Consider the following 18,076-nt stretch of genomic DNA (forward strand, 5'->3'; position numbering starts at 1 on the left):
TTGGTGAGATCAGATGTACATTTATTTTGTGGTAGATATTTTGGTCTTGACATCATTTGCCATTAAAAATGCGAATATTTTCTCATCAAAAATACAATCTTCCAAAAACCCATATGACAACCAGACTAATTTAATCACATATTACAACATCAATGTAAAAAAAGAAAGAAAGTACATTTGAGCTCATTTTGTCACTATTTTCTGACCTCTGCTAATGTGAGTTTCTCTGAAATCATCAGATTTACAGTAGAAAATCCCAGAATATAAACTTCTATAATTCAGAATTCACTGCTTTGAAAGACTGAACACTTTCTGCATGATTTATACATCATTAAATGCACACATCTTTAAAGATGTCAGATTAGAGGGATTCGCTTTGACTGTATTATTGATGATAAAACCACACAGATCAGTCCAATCATTTTTAAACTGATTTTAAGCTAATTTGTTAATGTATTATTTGGCATCTTTAATTTCTTTCAAAGTCTTCTGAATCTGAGAAGATATTTCTTTCATCTGAGGAATCAATTTCAAAGTTTCTGATTTGATTTCTCCTGCTTTTGTCTTGTTTTGTCCTGTGATTTTGTAATCATCAATATTTATCAATAGAGTATCGATTGAGCCTTTTAGTTTCTCGTGTGCTTCGAGAGTTTTGCCAACACTCTTCATATTCACGGATTTCACTGTTCTCAGTATTTCATTATTTTGATCAGAAACCTTCTCTTTCATCTGCTGAATCTGATTTACGGTGTCATTAATTGTTTTCAGATGCTCAATCATCTTGTTCATGCTTAATGATGCATTTCTAACAGCGGCACCAGTCAGATCGAAATCAAGTTCAGGTTTCTGTATTTGACAAGTGAGAGTTTGATAATTTCTGTCAAAATCTTCCAAGTTCAGTTCATCAATGCTCCGTCGCAGTTTGGCACCAAGAGCTTCGAATTCCCTGAAATACATATAAAGAAATAAAAATGTAAAAAATGTATAAGTACAGTAGACAAGATTATGTTTGGTCTGTTTTATGGTTTTACCAGCCAAAGCACACATATTATATTAACCTTTATGTGTATTGTAATGGTCATGGTGTACTTTTTCACTATAACAAACTAACACTATAAAACTTAACAATAAAGGCTCTTTGTTAACATGAGTTCACTGATTGGCTAATAGAGGCTGTGTTGTAGTTTTATGTCCTTCTCAATCTACGTACTCATTTGGAATCAGTTGATTATAAAGTGTTTATTAGTTAATAAAGTTAAGATAATGTCAAAACTTTAAGTATGAAATACTTACTGAGACATCTCGTCTGCTCGATTCACTTCTCCTGTATCAGACATTAAACATTTTCAAAGATTACTCCAACAATCATTCATAACTATAATATCGATGAGCACACTGATCCCATGTCTGTTGCTGTAACTCCTACCAACAGAAGTGATAACTATAACTCACTGTATGATTCATAAGTAACGATTCTGTGTGTGTATTTATTGAAGTTAAATGTCACATTCGTTGTTTCTGTATTCCTGCAAGGATCTATGAATGAAATAAGTTCACTCCTTGTACACTTGTGTTGATGACGACACTATCTCACGAAGTACGGGTGGATAATTCATACGATTGGGCGACTGATTTAGCAAACATCTTACGAATACGAGTGATGTTTTATGAATTCCTATGAATTATCCACCTCGTAAAATTCATACAAATTGCTGTAAAGTCAATGACATGACAATAAAGTAAATCTCATCAGTGTTAAAAAGTTAAATCATTTTAAATTTAATTAATCCATGATGCAAAGATAAAAAAGACAAAAAACAACAACTCATATATTGGTAAATGAAAGTAACTCACGCTGGACTGAAGGATGAAGTCAAACACTGTGATCAGAGACACTGCTGGATACGGTCGTCCGTGTGTGTGTGTGTGTGTGTGTGTGTGTGTGTGTGTGTTCAGATCTGACAAACACACTGAGAAAAATCACCACGAGAAAAACATCTAATCTTTATTTCACTGAATTAAAACATTCAACAATCAACCATAATTTCTAAAAACTACACTGAAATAAACAACTAAACTATATAATAATGTGTGTGTAATAGGAATCATAATTTGCTATAAATAAAGAAGTATGAATATTGTTGCCCACCTGGAGAGAGTGAAGAGCGTCTGACGAGGGATTCGCTCCGACTGAAACACTGATCTCTGTTTATTTCCCCAAAAGTTTCGTTTCAGTAGAAGTTTAATAAGGAACAACAGACTTACACATCACTATTGCGACACTATGCTGTTCCTCTTTTGGCTTTGGGGGATTTTTGGGAAACTGTTTATTTTCTCTTTCACTTCATGCCCGGTGTTCCAGTAAAAACTGCTTTTCCAGCAAACTCCTTCAGTGTGTCCTGACAAATCCTGGTAGTTTCTCTTATTACACTTATAAACAGATCTGACCTGGTTTTGTTGTTGTTGCAAGTCAAGTCATGTCAGCTTTATTTATATAGAGCTTTTTACAAAGCAACTAACAGGAAATCAATGCAACAATGATTGTTTTTGCAGATCTAGAATAAAGTCATTGTCCGGCTTAAATACGGTTATAATTGATACTGATACAAAAGATGGCAAAGCTGTTTCTGGAGTTGTTTATTCAACAGTTTTTGAGTTACTTACTTTTTACCAAGTTAATTTCAGCCCTTCTTTGATTTAAATAAGTCAAAACGAACATAATTTGACTTTAACCTCCATATTGTGTACAATCTCTTCACCACAATATATCACAGACTAAATATAAATATATACGTTAAAGTGTTTTTGTATTTCTCCTGTGATTCACCGTTACTACATTGTGGATATATTAAAGACAGTTTTGAGTTTGCTCTTATGTTGTGCACTTCTTGACACAGCCACCCCTGACAGTTGTAGCGTGCTGAGGAACGCAGGCGAAGGATTTTTAATAACAGATAAAACAGAAAAAAGGAACCAAAACCGCACGAGGAACAAAAGCAACCAATATATGTTCAACAACTGACCAGATAACAAGTGAAACACAAGGGCTATACTTGGTTCATAAAGACAGCTGTCAAGTCCTTGTTGGTCTAGACAAAGTTCAGTGAGAATGAGAGACAAAAACAATGTGCATCTGATCCAATTAGAACAGATATCAACAGTGTTTAAAGCTAGGGTATACGATTTCAAAGATCGTTCATCATTAATATCCTCGATTAGATGCTGGTTATGGTTATATAGTACAATCCTAACATGAATAGAAAAAAGAATGAAAAAAATCCATTCACTCTATTGGCTGTACAGCCGAAGAGAAGTTGACCAATGTAAGCTGACTGGCCGGACAGCTTACATTGGTCAACTGCTCTCATCCAATCACCAGCTCCACCTCTTCCCCCCTCCTTGCGCGAGCAAGCAGCTAACAGACCAACCCGATCTCACGACCAAGTCGTACGAATTCGACGAATGATTAAAAAGTGGCTAATTCGTAACAATTCATACGACCTCACTCGTACGAATTAGTACGATTTTGCTAATTCGTACATATTTTACGAATTAGCCAATTCGTATGAATTCGTACGCATGACCTACCCCTGACCCTGCCCCTAAACCTACCCATCACGTGGGTTTAGACAAATCATGCGAATTCGTACGAGTAATCAGTGTTGGGGAGTAGTTAACTACAAGTAGCGAATCTACTAACTTAACTACGTTTTTCAGTAGCTTGGCTGTAGCTCAGTTGCTTTTTAAACAGTGTAGCTTTTCCAGTAGCTAACTACTTTTTGCAGCAAGTAGCGGTGTAGCGCGAGCAAAAGCTACATTGTGTTTGTCAAGCCTGCGCGAATCGACGCGATGCTAGGATATTCTTCTTCTTGTTAGATTACAAACTCATTTTTTTGCCATTACCGCCACCTGTTGTTTAATCACGCGTCTTACGGCTAACGGTTCACTGACATACAGAAGTGTGTTGACACACACATGATGATGGAGCAAGATGTGACAGCAGATTTGGAGGATGGAGAAACAACTAAAGTTAATTATCCATGGCCTTATTTGTCCAAGTTCAGTCTGTATTTTTGAGAAAATGTTCTACATGCAATTTACGTTGGATGTATATTTTTTTCTAGCAATGTTTTCGGCTATTTGTTGCAATTTTGCACTTTTGACAAACATTCTGAGATATTTGGGTGTTGTGTGTAATAAAACAATACTCTTTGAAATCATAATTTTATTGCGTTGTTTTAAACACTAAATGCTTTACATGTTTTAAGTAAAACATTTAGTGTTTAAAACAATGCAATAAAATTATGATTTCAGAAAGTTTGTTGTCCCCTTCTGTCCTCAGACACTTATTCAGTTATTAATAATATACGTTGTTCAAAAAAGCAAAAGTAGTTTCAATGTAGCTAGCTACTTTTTGAACTTGTAGTGTAGCTAGCTAATTTTCCAAAAGAGTAGCTTGACTGTAGTTTAACTACTTTAACTTACGAGTAGCTTGTAGCTTGTCAAACTACAGTTTCAGAGTAGCTTCCCCAACACTGCGAGTGAGGTCATACAAATTAGTACGAATTAGCCACTTTTTAATCATTCATCGAATTCGTATGAATTGGTCGTGAGTAGGGTTGGGAATCGAGAATCGAGTATCGATTGGAACCGGGACTAACTTTTCGTTTTTCCCGGAATCGTTCAAATGTTAAAATTTCAATTCCTAGTTTCGATATTCACAGTCCGCCGAGCGGAAGAAGAAACCGCTGGACGACACCAACGAAGAAGCGTCAAACCGGAAGTGAGTCGAACATGAGTAGCTTACGTCGGCGGTCCAAAGTGTGGCTTCACTTTTCTAAAAATTAACGAAATCTCGGCAAAATGCAAAATTTGTGACAAGTATTTGTGACAGAAGGAGTATTTCCTTCAGAAAGGCCGTTGGTTAGCAAGGTTAGCTAAACTTTTTTGACCCTGCCTCTTAAAAGAATCGAAATCAAGAATCGTTGGGAACCGGAATCGAAACAAGGAATCGGAATCAGAATCGTTCAAATTCAAACGATACCCAACCCTAGTCGTGAGATAGTGTAGGATAGACTATGGTAGCTAGCCAAGTAGCGTCAGATTAGCACTGGATAAAGCAATGGATAAAAATATAAACGTCAGCAGCAAGCGGTAAAGTTTGGACGAAAGAGAAAGTCTGTAGAGGAAAGAGCAGAGATTTTAAAAAAAATGTAACGCCGACTCTAATTCGGATAAATATAGGGTCCACCATTGAGCGTTGGAGGAAGCTTAAGGGAGATCTGGGACTGAAAACCGACGCTGACACGGCTGACTTTTCGTGGAGCAGGTAAACATTTATTTATACTTTTATGGTGTGACGTGTCACATAAATAGCTTTTTATCAGTTTGACAACTTGCTCATGATGATGGAATGTTAGCCGTTTAGCATCGCCTATCACGGGTCAAACAAAGTAATTATATTTCTTGAATACTTGAATATATTTCAGTATGCCTAGCGGGTTTCTGTTCGAGCCGGTCGGAATTTGAACAAGATGTGCCGTGTGCTGCTATAACAATCACTGAAAACATTAGTAATACTAGTAGTATTATACTAATGGTGATGGGGAGTTTTCTTGTGTTGTTGCTAATCTTGTGTTGACGTGAACCCAAAAGTGACATAGCTCAGGGATCAGGTAGCACAGAGGGGTGGTGTGTGTGTGTGTGTGTGTGTGTGGAGGGGCGGGATGAGTTTTTTAAAAGTTCCCTACCGGCTTTCTCAACCGATTTTTAACATCGTATACTATAGCTTTAAGCAGCAGCACCAAATGCGATTGCAATGTCCGGGACTTTTCCTATAAATCACCTCAGGCATGACATCTGCGCCAAAACAAACAAAAAAGGACTAAATCTCATCGTGCGTTGAAGAATTTCAATGATATCAGAGTCACGACAGTGTTTGCTTTACAAATGAACACCTTTTGCATCTGAAATGGGCCTAGAGACTAATACTCATCCACATTTGCATAAGTATCCTGTATGATGGGACATTTTGTCCAATTTCACTCTTCTTCAAGAGAGTTGACAGGAATGATATCATCCATTCAAAATGCGTTGACTTTTATTAGACATATTCGAGCACTTTTTGTGCAATTAATTATGGAAAAAAAACGTGTTGAAGGTATTAATGCTCTTACCCCATCCTGTTCCTTGCATCCCTCTGGATCAGCCTCAGTCAGTTGAGGGTCTGCCTCCGGCCCCTCAAATTACGTGCAGGTATTTTTAAAATATAAGTACAATGTAAAAACATGTATGTACACATTAAGTCCATTGTATCAAATCATTCATTTCAATGTAAGTTTAAATCCACTTAATATAAATCTTCTCTCAAATGGACAACTAGCAAGAAGTTTGATCCTTGTCACTTGTAACTAACCACACTGATAAAAATGATTTTGTGGTGAAGTAAATACTACAGAAAAAAACAATTTAATTTACATGAAAAAGGTTAGTTCAGGTAAGAATTAAAAAAAGAAGTAAATTCTATAGTAGAACTCAATTAAATCGTGTAGAAATGAAAGCGTGAATATCAATAAAATTAAGTAAAATTACTCAACTTTTCTGATACTGGTGTTCCCATCATGCACTGGGCCATGAATAATTAATGAGGTTGATTTTTTTTACTGTTTTCCAGCTGTATTTACACTATTGTATCATTACTTTTGTTGTTAGGATTAGTAATTTGCCATTTTTGTGACATTTTGAGTTCATTTTCTACTTAAAATGACACATTCAAACACAAAAACGATCTATCAAATGTTACCGTCATTGTGTATTGTCTACCAAGTATTGAGGTCTGCATTCACACATGCTATTTCAAAAGTGAAGACATGATGATTACTTAAACAGTGTGGTCTAATGCAATGTTATTTTGTATGAGTGAAATGTTGTACTAAGAAAAATTCAATTAATTAGAATAGATATTACTTAATCTTTATTTAGCTAAATAAAAACTACTCAATTTCTTATGTTATTTTCACTTAACTTAGTTAAGTATAGTTTACTTAATTATATGTGTGAAAGTTACTCAAAGAATATAAGTGCAAAAACTTGCCTTGAAAAAATTAAGTAAATTTTAATTATTGTTTTTTACAGTGCATATCAAAAATGAGCAACTAATTATGCTGTTGTATGAGTGACTAAAAATGTATGTCACACTAACAACTCCACGTAACACACAATTGATTCTCTGTTTTGTGATTTCAATGTTGATTGTGCCAACGTTGTTTTAATATGTAAATCCATCTCTTTTTCCAATAAGTTTTAAGCAAATGATTAATTTGCATTAGTTGATCCGTAACCTCAACTGCATGGGTTTGGCTTTTAGAAATAATATGGCCACTTATAAATCACAGATGCACTAAATGTGCTTTTGTTGAGAACAGAGGTCAAAAGTATTCACATTCATTACTCAGGTAGAAGTTGAAGTATCAACTCAAACTTTTTATTCAAGTAAAAGTGTAAAAGTACTGGTTTCAAAACTACTTTAAGTATTAAAGTAAAAGTCATGTAAGGGGAAAAAAATGCCATTATGGACAAAAGCTTAGACCACGCCAGTGCACGACCCTACCTCCTCAAAAAAAGCATTTTTATAAGGCCATAATGACTATAATGTTATGTTAAAATATAAATATTGAAACATTTGGGATGCATTAGGCTGACTGTTTCAGCCATGTATAGAAAATGAACGCATTTTAGTGCAATGCAAATACTAGTTGCCTAAAAGTAATTGTAATGGTGCACAGTGTTGCCAGATTGAGATGGTGATTTCCATCCCAGAAGCTCAGCAAAACCCGCCCACTCCAAGGAAAAAACGCCCAAATTTTTACTACCAAAATAATGTCATATAATTTTATTCCCATGTCATTCAAGATTGATAAGCACCCTTTTTATCTGCTTAAAACAAAATAACAAATTAAAAATGAAAATAAAAAATCCCAGGAAAATGAATTAAAACGGGGCAATAATTAAAGCTGCAGTCTGCAGTTTTTCCTCTTTGTCGCCATCTCTGTTCGAAATCTGCAATTGCAGTTATTCGATTAATTAACTTACGTGAGTGCTTGGCGCGGATGAATCCAATGTGTTGAGGAGAATGCGTGGGTGTCAGTGCATTCACAATCACAAATTATACTTTTGGGAAGTGTGACCAACAGTCCTGCATTTGCGTGCTGCGTTTGTTATAGTCTCAAGTCAGCAATCATTGGAAGTTTCAATCAAACAACAATTTAAAGAAATATTAACATACAGTAATAATCATGCCACATTTTTTGAATGGGACTCGAATGTTAAAGGGAACGTCTCGGGTTATGACTTTAACCCTCGGTGAGAGACGGTGCGTCCCTCGACCATACTGAGAACAACTTGCTTCGACCAATCAGAAGCTGCGATGTCACGAGTGACGTCAAGATGCAACACCAATCAAGATAGGACAAGTTCCACACAGGCTTCAGACGCGTCACGCAATGTGTCGATTCTCGTTGCCTGGGTTACAGTCGTAACCCGAGACGTTTTCTACCCAAATGCCTGTTGGCAATTTTTTGGCGTTTTTTTTTTTGTGTGTGTGTGTAAACACTGGTTAAACTGTATTTTGCCAGTTTTAATCGGATTTAAGTTTATAGAAAAATATTAACCCATGTATGATTGTCCGTTTATAGTGGAAAAAAGCTTATTTAGATTATTAAAATGTTCTTCATACTAAGAAAAAATGGCTCTTTTAAGAACGGATCACTGAAAGGTTATTTGGTAAACCAAAATGCATATGGTATCTCTGTGAAAAAAATAAAAACAAATAAAACTCACCTGTAACATAAATAACACTGCTGGTGTTATTTGTGCACTTTCAGCCCATCTTTTTTTTAGTGCAGCAATAGAAGTTACATGATCAACTTTCAGTGGCGGGAGTGCCAGGATTAAAGTCCAGATGGCTTATTTGAAGCTTATTTGTTTGTGTAAACTTAATGGCATTTGTACACAGCAGAAAACACCCTGAACATCTGTGCTGAACACAATGATCATGATGATCACCAGTCGTGACTTTTTGCTTTTCCAAGTCTCTTTTTGAAAAGCTTTTTGTGATTAACTAAAATTTGCAACTATATTATCTGTGTTTAAAAATATGGAGATGGAAGAGAGGAGAGACAGGATGATCATGATGCAAATTTAAATGGGTTGTCCTCCATAAAACATAAAACTAACACTCTCCATCCCTAAAAGAAAGACCAACGCCTTTAATCAACCATGAAGAAGCTCTTCAAGTGCCTGTGGATCTTACTGGGTAAAGTACAACATTCATGATCTGCTATTTTGCTAGGATGTGGATTTGTAGTTTACTTTACACTCATTTGTCTTTACTGTGGATTTATAGCATATTGTAAAGTATTGACATTTTTCCAAACAAATATTCTAGATCAGTTGTTGATTCATCCAATGAATCTTTTGTATAATAAAGTAATTTTTTTAAACCCACATTTTTTTTTTTTTATCATGGTTTACATTACCCAATTCATCGTTTCTCAGCGTTTATATTTTACTGGTTAGAAGTCATGGCGTCTGTGAGATTTTTCATGTTTTTGAAATTAAGTATCTTCTGCTCACCAAGGCTGCATTTATTTGATCAAAAGTAGTGTAAAGAGTAATAGTATTACACATGTGAATATACTGTATAGTAAACTGTAAAATATTCCCATGTTCAAAGCTGAATTTTCAGCATCATTACTCCAGTCGTCAGTGTCACATGATCTTTCAGAATCACTCTAATATGATGACTGCTCAAGAAACATATATGATTATTATATGCAATGCTGAAAACAGTTGTGATTCTTCAGATTTTTGTGGATATAGTCATACACATTTTTTTCAGAATTAATTGAATAGAAAGTTCAAAAGAACTGCATTTATTTGAAATAGAATCTGGTGTAACATTACAGATCTATTCACTGTCACTTTCGATCAATTTAACGAATTCTTGCTAAAATATGAAGTTCTTCATTTCAAATTCAAATCAGATTCCAAACTTTTGAAGCGTTGCTTGTCACTTGTTCTCTAGAATGGTATTTCTCAGTTTATTTTTAGATACTAACCAAATCCAAGTCGATACGAGTCTGATACGAGTCCTCATACACACATATGGAAAAACAAACACAACACACATCACACATCATTCAAACTTAAGACAGTAAAAATTCAGAAATTGCAAAAATTTAAATTTAAATTAAAAATAGATATAAATAAAGTAGAAATAAAATTTCAGAATGTGATTCAACAAATCCTGGTTCTCTGACACTCACTTGAATATTGATTCCACAGGGTTTGTATTGGTTGTGGAAATAGCAAATGGACAAGAAGGTAAGAACCTTTCTTTTTTTAACCTTTGGTTGTTGTTTTTTTCTGTTTGACAAAAATGTTTGAAAACTTTTCCAGAGAATGCAGCACTTTGGGGCAAAACTACTCAGTCCTCAAGTTATGTAAGCGGTTACCCTGAACTTGCGCTTGATGGTTTGGTCGGCACCTGGTCTCACACTAACTCAGAGACCGACCCGTGGTGGAGAGTGGATCTACTGAAGGTATACTGCGTGAACAGAGTGACCATCACTAACAGAAACAGCCATGCTTCGAGGATAAATGGAGCTGTGATTCGCGTCGGGAACTTCCCTGACATTTACAGCAACACCATGTGAGTCTTCCTTTGACTGTGTTGATGAATGTGGCTGTAGATGAACAGAAACTGATAACAGATTATCTCTCTGTAGATGTGCTGTAATTTCCAGTCTTGCGGTTAGCGCTACGGCCACTTTCTCATGCGGCGGGATGGTGGGACGTTACATGGTTGTTCATATTCCTGGAAATGACAAGATTCTTAGTCTTGCTGAAGTTGGAGTCTATGGGAATTTGGCAGGTAATTCATTGTTGTATAGCACTCAATACTGAAAGTAGTAAATCATTTTTATTCCACAGCTCTCTGAAATTATTGAACCTGATTGGTCAGTGAAGGCGCTGTTTGAGATAACGGCGTTTAAAAGAATGGGGTTAGTGTAACCCCTACACCCAGGTCCCACTCGACGTGCTCGGAGTGAGATTTACTCGCACAGCAACTACTAGCTGGCCTCCGTTACACTCACCCCCCTAAACCTCACTCTCATCCGGGTCACGGCACCAATTTAACCCCTACACCCGGGTCCAACTCGACCTGCTCCGAGCGAGCCTCGAACCCGGGTCTCCGGCATGAGAGTCAGGCGCTCTAACAAGGAGGCTAAAGACTGCAGCCTCTAGCGTCTGTCGCTAGAGCGCCTATTGAGATCAGGGGAGTGAGGTTTACTCGCACAGCAACTACTAGCTGGCCTCCGTTACATTAGATAATGACATCATTTTTCAGTAACGGGGTAATTTTACACTGTGTTCCCCTAGCGTAAAATATTATGCAATACGAGAGAGTCGAACCACGAACGACGTGCTAAGTTTGAACGGCGTTCGTGGTTTGACTTGTCGAGACTGTTTTTCAAAAATGGCGCCGCCTGTCTACACAAAGTGAACTGTCTTTATAAAGTATCTTCTTATTAAACGGTCTGTACACTTACAAAGTTCTCAATGCTTCGTTTTGCATGAAGGGACCCTCATTATGTTAATATGTTAGTGTGGGGCCATTTTGAGCCTAGCGATTTCTTTTGGCTTACTATATGCCGTATACACGAGCATTATAAGCTAAAAAGTTTTTCGAGATAAAACTCTTTGCATTCGATTACCATGAAAACAAATCTCAGAGAACGGTTGACTAGGTACCGATGTTTTATTAGACCAAAGGTTCATTTTGCGCCAAGTTCTCCTTTAAGCCTCTGCCTCGTTTTTGGTTCCTTCAAGAGTTCCTTGGTTCGTTTGTGTTGACGTCTATGGCTCTCCTTTCGAAAACCACACTCCTGTGTGTCCCTTGTAGGTGTTTGAATTCACTAGTATTACTATTTCCCTCCCTGGTTAACAGGGTGGCCTGGTCGTGTATATCTAGAGGTCGTTTTCTCCTCTTAAGGTCCCGCTACATCTGTTTCCCTTCTCCGCCATTTTTATTTTTAGTGAAAAACTCTGAAATAAGTGGTACCATTGAATATTTTCTTTAAATTGTCCGTCTTCTTTGGACTCGGCCCAGCCTTGCCAAAATTTTGAGGTGAAAATGGGAGTAGGCACTTTAATGTTAATAAAATTCCCAGTTATTCATTTTATGTCTCAGAATGTGTAATTCTTGATTGTAATTTCACGAAGCTGAGAAATGCAAAATCTGAGGCGATAGAGAAAGGGAGGGGTAGCAAAATCCATAGCCGGATTCAAAGACTTTCGAAGTGCTTTCGTTGGTAAAAGAATTAGCTAATCACCATCGAGTGAGTGTTCAGAAAAGTAACACTGCTGAGATGTAAATATTGTGTCATTAGTTTGAACCGCTTCTGCTGATGTAGCTATGGAGAGTCGAGATACTGAATATCAGATCGCAAACAAATTTACTAAACTACTATTCAAACACTAGCTACAAATTAAAAATGAATTTCCCATGCCTAAGTTGGATTTAGGCTATAGAACAATCAGCTTCACTGAACGGCTCTTTTAACACGGACATTTAAAAGGAAGGATGGAAGTGATAGGCTAGGACTAGGTGAGTCAACTTATTTTATTTTCTTGATGTATGTGTCGTTTTCTATACATATTCCATCTATTAGTAATATAAAAGCCACTTTAAACCAGTTAAAAAACACGACCGCTAAAATTTGGTCTGCCTCTTACCCACCACCCGCCTCTGCTCAAAGCTTCTTCCCAGGAACTGTTTTTCTTTGTGGAAGCTTTGCGTTTAATGAGTGATATAAAGATACATATCACGCATATTTGCAGCAGAGATAGAAGTTTTGATAAGTTTTTTCTTTTCACCATTGTAGCTCACTCAAAGACAGAGAGTGGGCAAAAGTTGAAGTCAAAAATAAAGATGAGTACATTTTCTAGGAAATCGGGCAGTAAAAGGAGCCGCTACACAGTCGTCAACATTTGGGGACTGGTTTGCTGGAAAGGCCATTGACAGTAATCGAGGTCTCCAGCAGTTGTACACGGGATGCTCCTCAACCCTTAATCAGACTAACCCGTGGTGGAGGCTGGATCTGCATGATGTGTACCGAGTTAGTAATGTGGTCGTCACTAACAGACGAGATTGCTGTGAAGAACAAATAAACGGAGCGGAGATTCGCATCGGGAACTCTTTGGAGAACAACGGCAACAACAATCCCATGTGAGACTCTTGAGGTTGAAAGAACATGAGAGCTTGAGCACAAATGAAAAGGATTAATGTGAATGTGAAGATTATATTATCTGTTTCTCCCTCTGTCTGTAGATGTGCTGTTATTCCTGATATTCCAGCAGGCGAGTCCTACAACTACTCATGTGATGGGATGGTCGGACGTCATGTGATTGTTCATATTCCTGGAGATCAGAAGATTCTTACATTTTGTGAGGTTGAAATCTACGGGTATTTGGCAGGTAATTGTTGCACGGCATTCTATTGAACAAGAGGAAAAAAGAATTTTGTTGATAGGCCTTACGGTTCAAAAGTTATGTGCATAATAAAAGTGAAACTTTGGACAGGTGGTGGCGCTAGAGGGGATGAGTTAGAGACACCGAAATTGGTGTATTTAATGTTGGGACTGTCCTCTATCAGAATGTCAAACCAAAACAACTTTCCCGCAAACCGGTCTACGCCCAGTTGGAAGAAGAAGAATAATAATAAGAAGAACTGGAACAGATACAATAGGTGCCTCGCACCTTCGGTGCTTGGCCCCTAATAAATTATACCATATCAAGGTCGTAGATTTGGTTTGAAGTGTAAAGCTTTTTAGCAGAATCCTAGCCTATTCTCCCTTGAGATTTTATTGTTTTGCTAAACGTTTATAAGTGGAAGCGTACACAGATAGAAACATTGTGTCGGCCCACATCTGGCACATGTGGAATGATGATCTGGCCCACATACCGCGTGGGATGATGAAACTTGAGTGGACCACTCCTGTTTGCCAGATCTAGGCCACAACCCAGCAAACACATCTATTTTGTTGTAACGTCGGTGGCACATCCATTTCTGCAATGGCAATGCGAGGCCTACGTGCTCGCAATATTGAAACAACGAAGAATTGTAAGACGCGACAGGCTGTTAGCAATGTTGTTGCCCGACGTTCATCAACTGAGAGACGACATCCTGACATTTTGTTTAATTTTTAATTAGTCTGATGTTAGATATTTCTTTATTATTTTATTTATTATTATTTAATGGGGCTATCAGTAAATTAACCTAATTATAATCAACACCTGCAAGTGTACACTTTGTGGTAGCTTGGAATTCAAAGGGGAATCGGATATACATGTTTAGACGGAGGTCGGATGTCCAGATATCGTATATCTATATGATTTAAAACCACATTTGGAAATGGCTCAGATCAGATGCGAAAAAAAAACGGATCTCATGCGGATTTTTGTGTTTACACGTGTGCAACAAATTCCTATCTGTGTATAAGTTTTTGTCTTGTGTTATATAAAGCAAAATCTGCCCTCTGAGTAAACAACTGATCCAATGCCTCTCAGAAATGACTCACTTCACCTCAAGTCATTGTTCGCTAATAACCTTCACTTCTGCTACAAACTTTGTGCATCTATGTAAATGCCTTGTTTTCATACATTTTTTTTAGAAAATCTGGCGGTAGCTGGAGCCGCTGCACAGTCTTCAACATCTGGGGACGGGTTTGCTGAAAAGGCCGTTGATCGAGGTCTCCAGCAGTTGTACACGGGATGCTCCTCAACCCTTAATCAGACTAACCCGTGGTGGAGGCTGGATCTGCATGATGTGTACCGAGTTAGTAATGTGGTCGTCACTAACAGACGAGATTGCTGTGCAGAACAAATAAACGGAGCGGAGATTCGCATCGGGAACTCTTTGGAGAACAACGCCAACAACAATCCCATGTGAGACTCTTGAGGTTGAAAGAACATTAGAGTTTGAGTACAAATGTAGATTTGAATATATGGCAGTCAGTATCTTGATCTCATATGTCTCTCTCTCTGTCTGTAGATGTGCTGTTATTCCTGCTATTCCAGCAGGTGAGTCTTACAACTACTCATGTGGTGGGATGGAGGGACGTTATGTGAATCTGATCATTCCTGGAGACATGAAGACACTCACTCTCTGTGAGGTGACGGTCTATGGAGAAGGTACACACTTATATTGCTTTATAATATCATATAATAATAATGTCTTCACATCATCATATTAGTCAACAAGACACAGTGAGGAACAGGGAAATGATTTAATAAATGCCAATATGTTGGTTCCAATATTTAAAATATTTCATTGTTAATTGAATTCAAAGTTTTATGTATTTACATGTGTGACTGTGTTTGTTTAGTTCTCTGTTTAAAAAGGTCATTTGTAAAAATGCAGTTTAACTCCATCAATGATTTGACTGACCCTTCAATGAGAGAAAATGTTCTGAAACAGGTGAGAGAAAGAAACCAATTCAAACTTTATGATTACTGTGAGAAGCATAGATTAGGCCAAATTGTTCTCAAGTCATATAATTTTTGCTGCATTTTATAGTAAACATAAAAAGGTTATTTCAACGTCGACTTATTTGACTATCGTGGGTGCAAGGGGATATGGTTATACTATGATGCCCAGTTTGAAGAAATGCTTGTGGGCTACTCTCAGTCAACAACTTATGTGTTTTGGTAAATACTGTTACAAAGACCATAAACTCGCATAAAAAGCCATGAGACAAAATTAGGAAAAATTAGGTTGCTGCTGGAAGAGGTGTTAGTGAGGCCAGCAGGGGGCAGTATTCACCCTTTGGTAAGTGTGGTCCTAATGTCCCAGTATAATGATGGGGACACTATGCAGTCAAAAAGCAATCATTGAGTCTAGACATCAACACGACTTTCATTGTCAACTGAAACATGACGCCTGAAGGACGTTGGATTAGTTGGAGTCCAGTGTCTTCCTGATGCTAGTAAATCACCTTCACCTGCTTTCAGATGGACAATAAGATGCAGATATGAGTGTTAAAGTTAATGAAACAATTAAGTGATTAATTGAGTGACGATTGAGCATTATTGAAGACACCTGATGATAACAAGCAGAATCTCTGAAGGAGAAAATCACAAATTGTAAACCACCATTATGGAGATCAGTGTTTGCTTTAGTTGGGCTCTTGACACTCATACTTTCACTTTAAATTTTTTTTGTCTGCTGTTATTTGATTACTAACAGTCAAATGAACAAAGAAAACTGTGGTCTGATAGAGTTGGATGTGTTTTGACATAATCATGCTGTGATCTGAAAAATGAAACTTATTCAGGTGATTTGGTTTAACTTGTGAGCAACAGTTTTGTGGTTCTGCTGCATATCTGTATTTTTCTTATAACCTAAAATACATAATAAAAATTGTTCTGATCAAATCACTTTTAACTTTATTTAGAAACACAGAAATCAATAATCAGCCTGTGTATCCCAACCATGGTGACAATAATAATCCTTGTTGCCACAAATCACAACTCAATAATGGCTCCCATCAAGCATTGCGGTATGAATAAATTGTGATCTGAATTGTCTATGTAATTTACTTTTCCTCATTGAATATTCTGCTCGTCACCATTGTTGAGAAGCATTGACTGAATCTTGAGGTCTGTGTGTGCCTTAAAGAAAGATTTTTTTAAACAACTCTTAAGAAACCCATTATATTATGTCTTACATTCTAGATATTTATGCAGAATCTCAGTTATGCTGTAACAAACAATATAAATCACAAACGTAAATATAACTACTACCATTATATAATTTTTTTTCTTTGTTCATCTGGGAGGTATACATCACATTCGGATCTAATCATTTTTGTTATTTTCAGTTGGGATCTGCTCTTGCTGAAAGAGGATTCACAGATGTGACACTGCGATGGACTCAAACTCTAAGTCCTAAACGGGTGATCCATAAGGCGAACGATGTTAAACGTGAGTCTGTTCTCTTTATAGGCACAATAACCTATAAAATAAGCTGCATAAATGGAAATGATTATACAATTATTAATGCGTTATAATGAGCAAAAAAATAATTCATTTACAGGTCCTTGTGAGAGCGGAAAATACCCTTGAAATCAACAGTCTTCGACTTTCTACATTCATATTGATCTGATTCTAAATACACAAAATATATTTTTTAATAATGACATGTATTGAGTGTAAAGACTGTTAAAACCCCCCTGTTGTCAATAACCTAAAAACTCACCAAAAGGACAAATTTAATTTTTTCCTTGAAAAATGTTCATGCCTTAAAATATCTTGAATGTAACTCGACACCCCTGCCTCATTTAGTATTTAGTATACATAGATATGCTCATTTCTATATCTATGAATATGCAAATGAGCCCCGCCTCCACTCACTCACTCAGCTCAGAGATCCACTGGTTGACGATCACACGCTGATCTGATTGGTTACAAGGTCGTTTGTGACGTCAGAAACACCAGCGATTTCAAACAGTGTTTTTGAGTCTTTGGTTCACTGCAGCTTTAAGGAGGAAATACTCAGCAATGCTGTACATATAGCATTAAAAAATACACAGTAATAAATATAACATTTTATAAAAGTTACAGTCGTAACCTAGACGTTCTGTGCCTAAGTTTCCTCTAGTTTCTCTGTGTTTCTGTTAGTCTCCTAGGTTGAAAATGGTTTGATTAAGTGCCCTCTGGCGTTTCATATTTCTTTGATTGTTTTTCTCTGTTTTCTGAAGCCCTGTGTTTCTTTCAGTTCTTTGTCAGCTTTACTCAATGTTTTAAGTTGCTTGTTCTGTTTCTGAGTTCCTTCGTTAATAAAAGAAGACTGCTGCATTTATATTCTTTAATCCTCATTATTACAACCCAACTGTGACAAATCTTTATGTATTAGAAGAATCAGAATCAGAAAGAGCTTTATTGCCAAGTGTTCTTGCACACACAAGGAATCGTTTTTGGTGCTGAGGCTAGTAATACAACTTATAATAAAAAA

The 18,076-nt window shown here is 36.9% G+C and overlaps 2 protein-coding genes across 5 annotated transcripts in view; one reads left to right on the forward strand and one right to left on the reverse strand.

The window, feature by feature from the left end:
• The window catches only part of LOC120461256 (uncharacterized), a 48,303-nt gene continuing 30,227 nt past the window's right edge, over positions 1–18,076 (reverse strand). The window contains exons 1-4 of one of the 4 annotated variants that reach the window (XM_089131752.1): positions 2,150–2,376; positions 1,855–1,958; positions 1,294–1,324; positions 1–946 (exon numbers count right to left, since the gene is read on the reverse strand). In XM_089131752.1, the coding sequence (XP_088987878.1) occupies positions 457–946; positions 1,294–1,301 (498 nt within the window). In that variant the 5' untranslated portion in view covers positions 1,302–1,324; positions 1,855–1,958; positions 2,150–2,376 and the 3' untranslated portion in view covers positions 1–456. Of the gene's footprint in view, positions 947–1,293; positions 1,325–1,854; positions 1,971–2,149; positions 2,377–18,076 lie in introns of those variants that run through there. The other 3 variants (XM_089131750.1, XM_089131751.1, XM_089131753.1) reach the window with 3 other exon arrangements.
• LOC120461206 (uncharacterized) lies at positions 9,277–17,750 on the forward strand. Its single transcript, XM_089124816.1, has 11 exons — positions 9,277–9,313; positions 10,345–10,383; positions 10,459–10,711; positions 10,788–10,933; positions 13,012–13,291; positions 13,394–13,539; positions 14,736–15,009; positions 15,116–15,255; positions 15,450–15,541; positions 16,944–17,046; positions 17,743–17,750. The coding sequence occupies exons 1-11, from the start codon at positions 9,277–9,279 to the stop codon at positions 17,748–17,750; spliced, it is 1,518 nt and encodes a 505-aa protein (XP_088980942.1).

The sequence above is a fragment of the Pimephales promelas genome, chromosome 1 (genome assembly GCF_988280905.1).
Source record: "Pimephales promelas chromosome 1, fPimPro1.hap1.1, whole genome shotgun sequence".
NCBI classification, from domain to species: domain Eukaryota; kingdom Metazoa; phylum Chordata; class Actinopteri; order Cypriniformes; family Leuciscidae; genus Pimephales; species Pimephales promelas.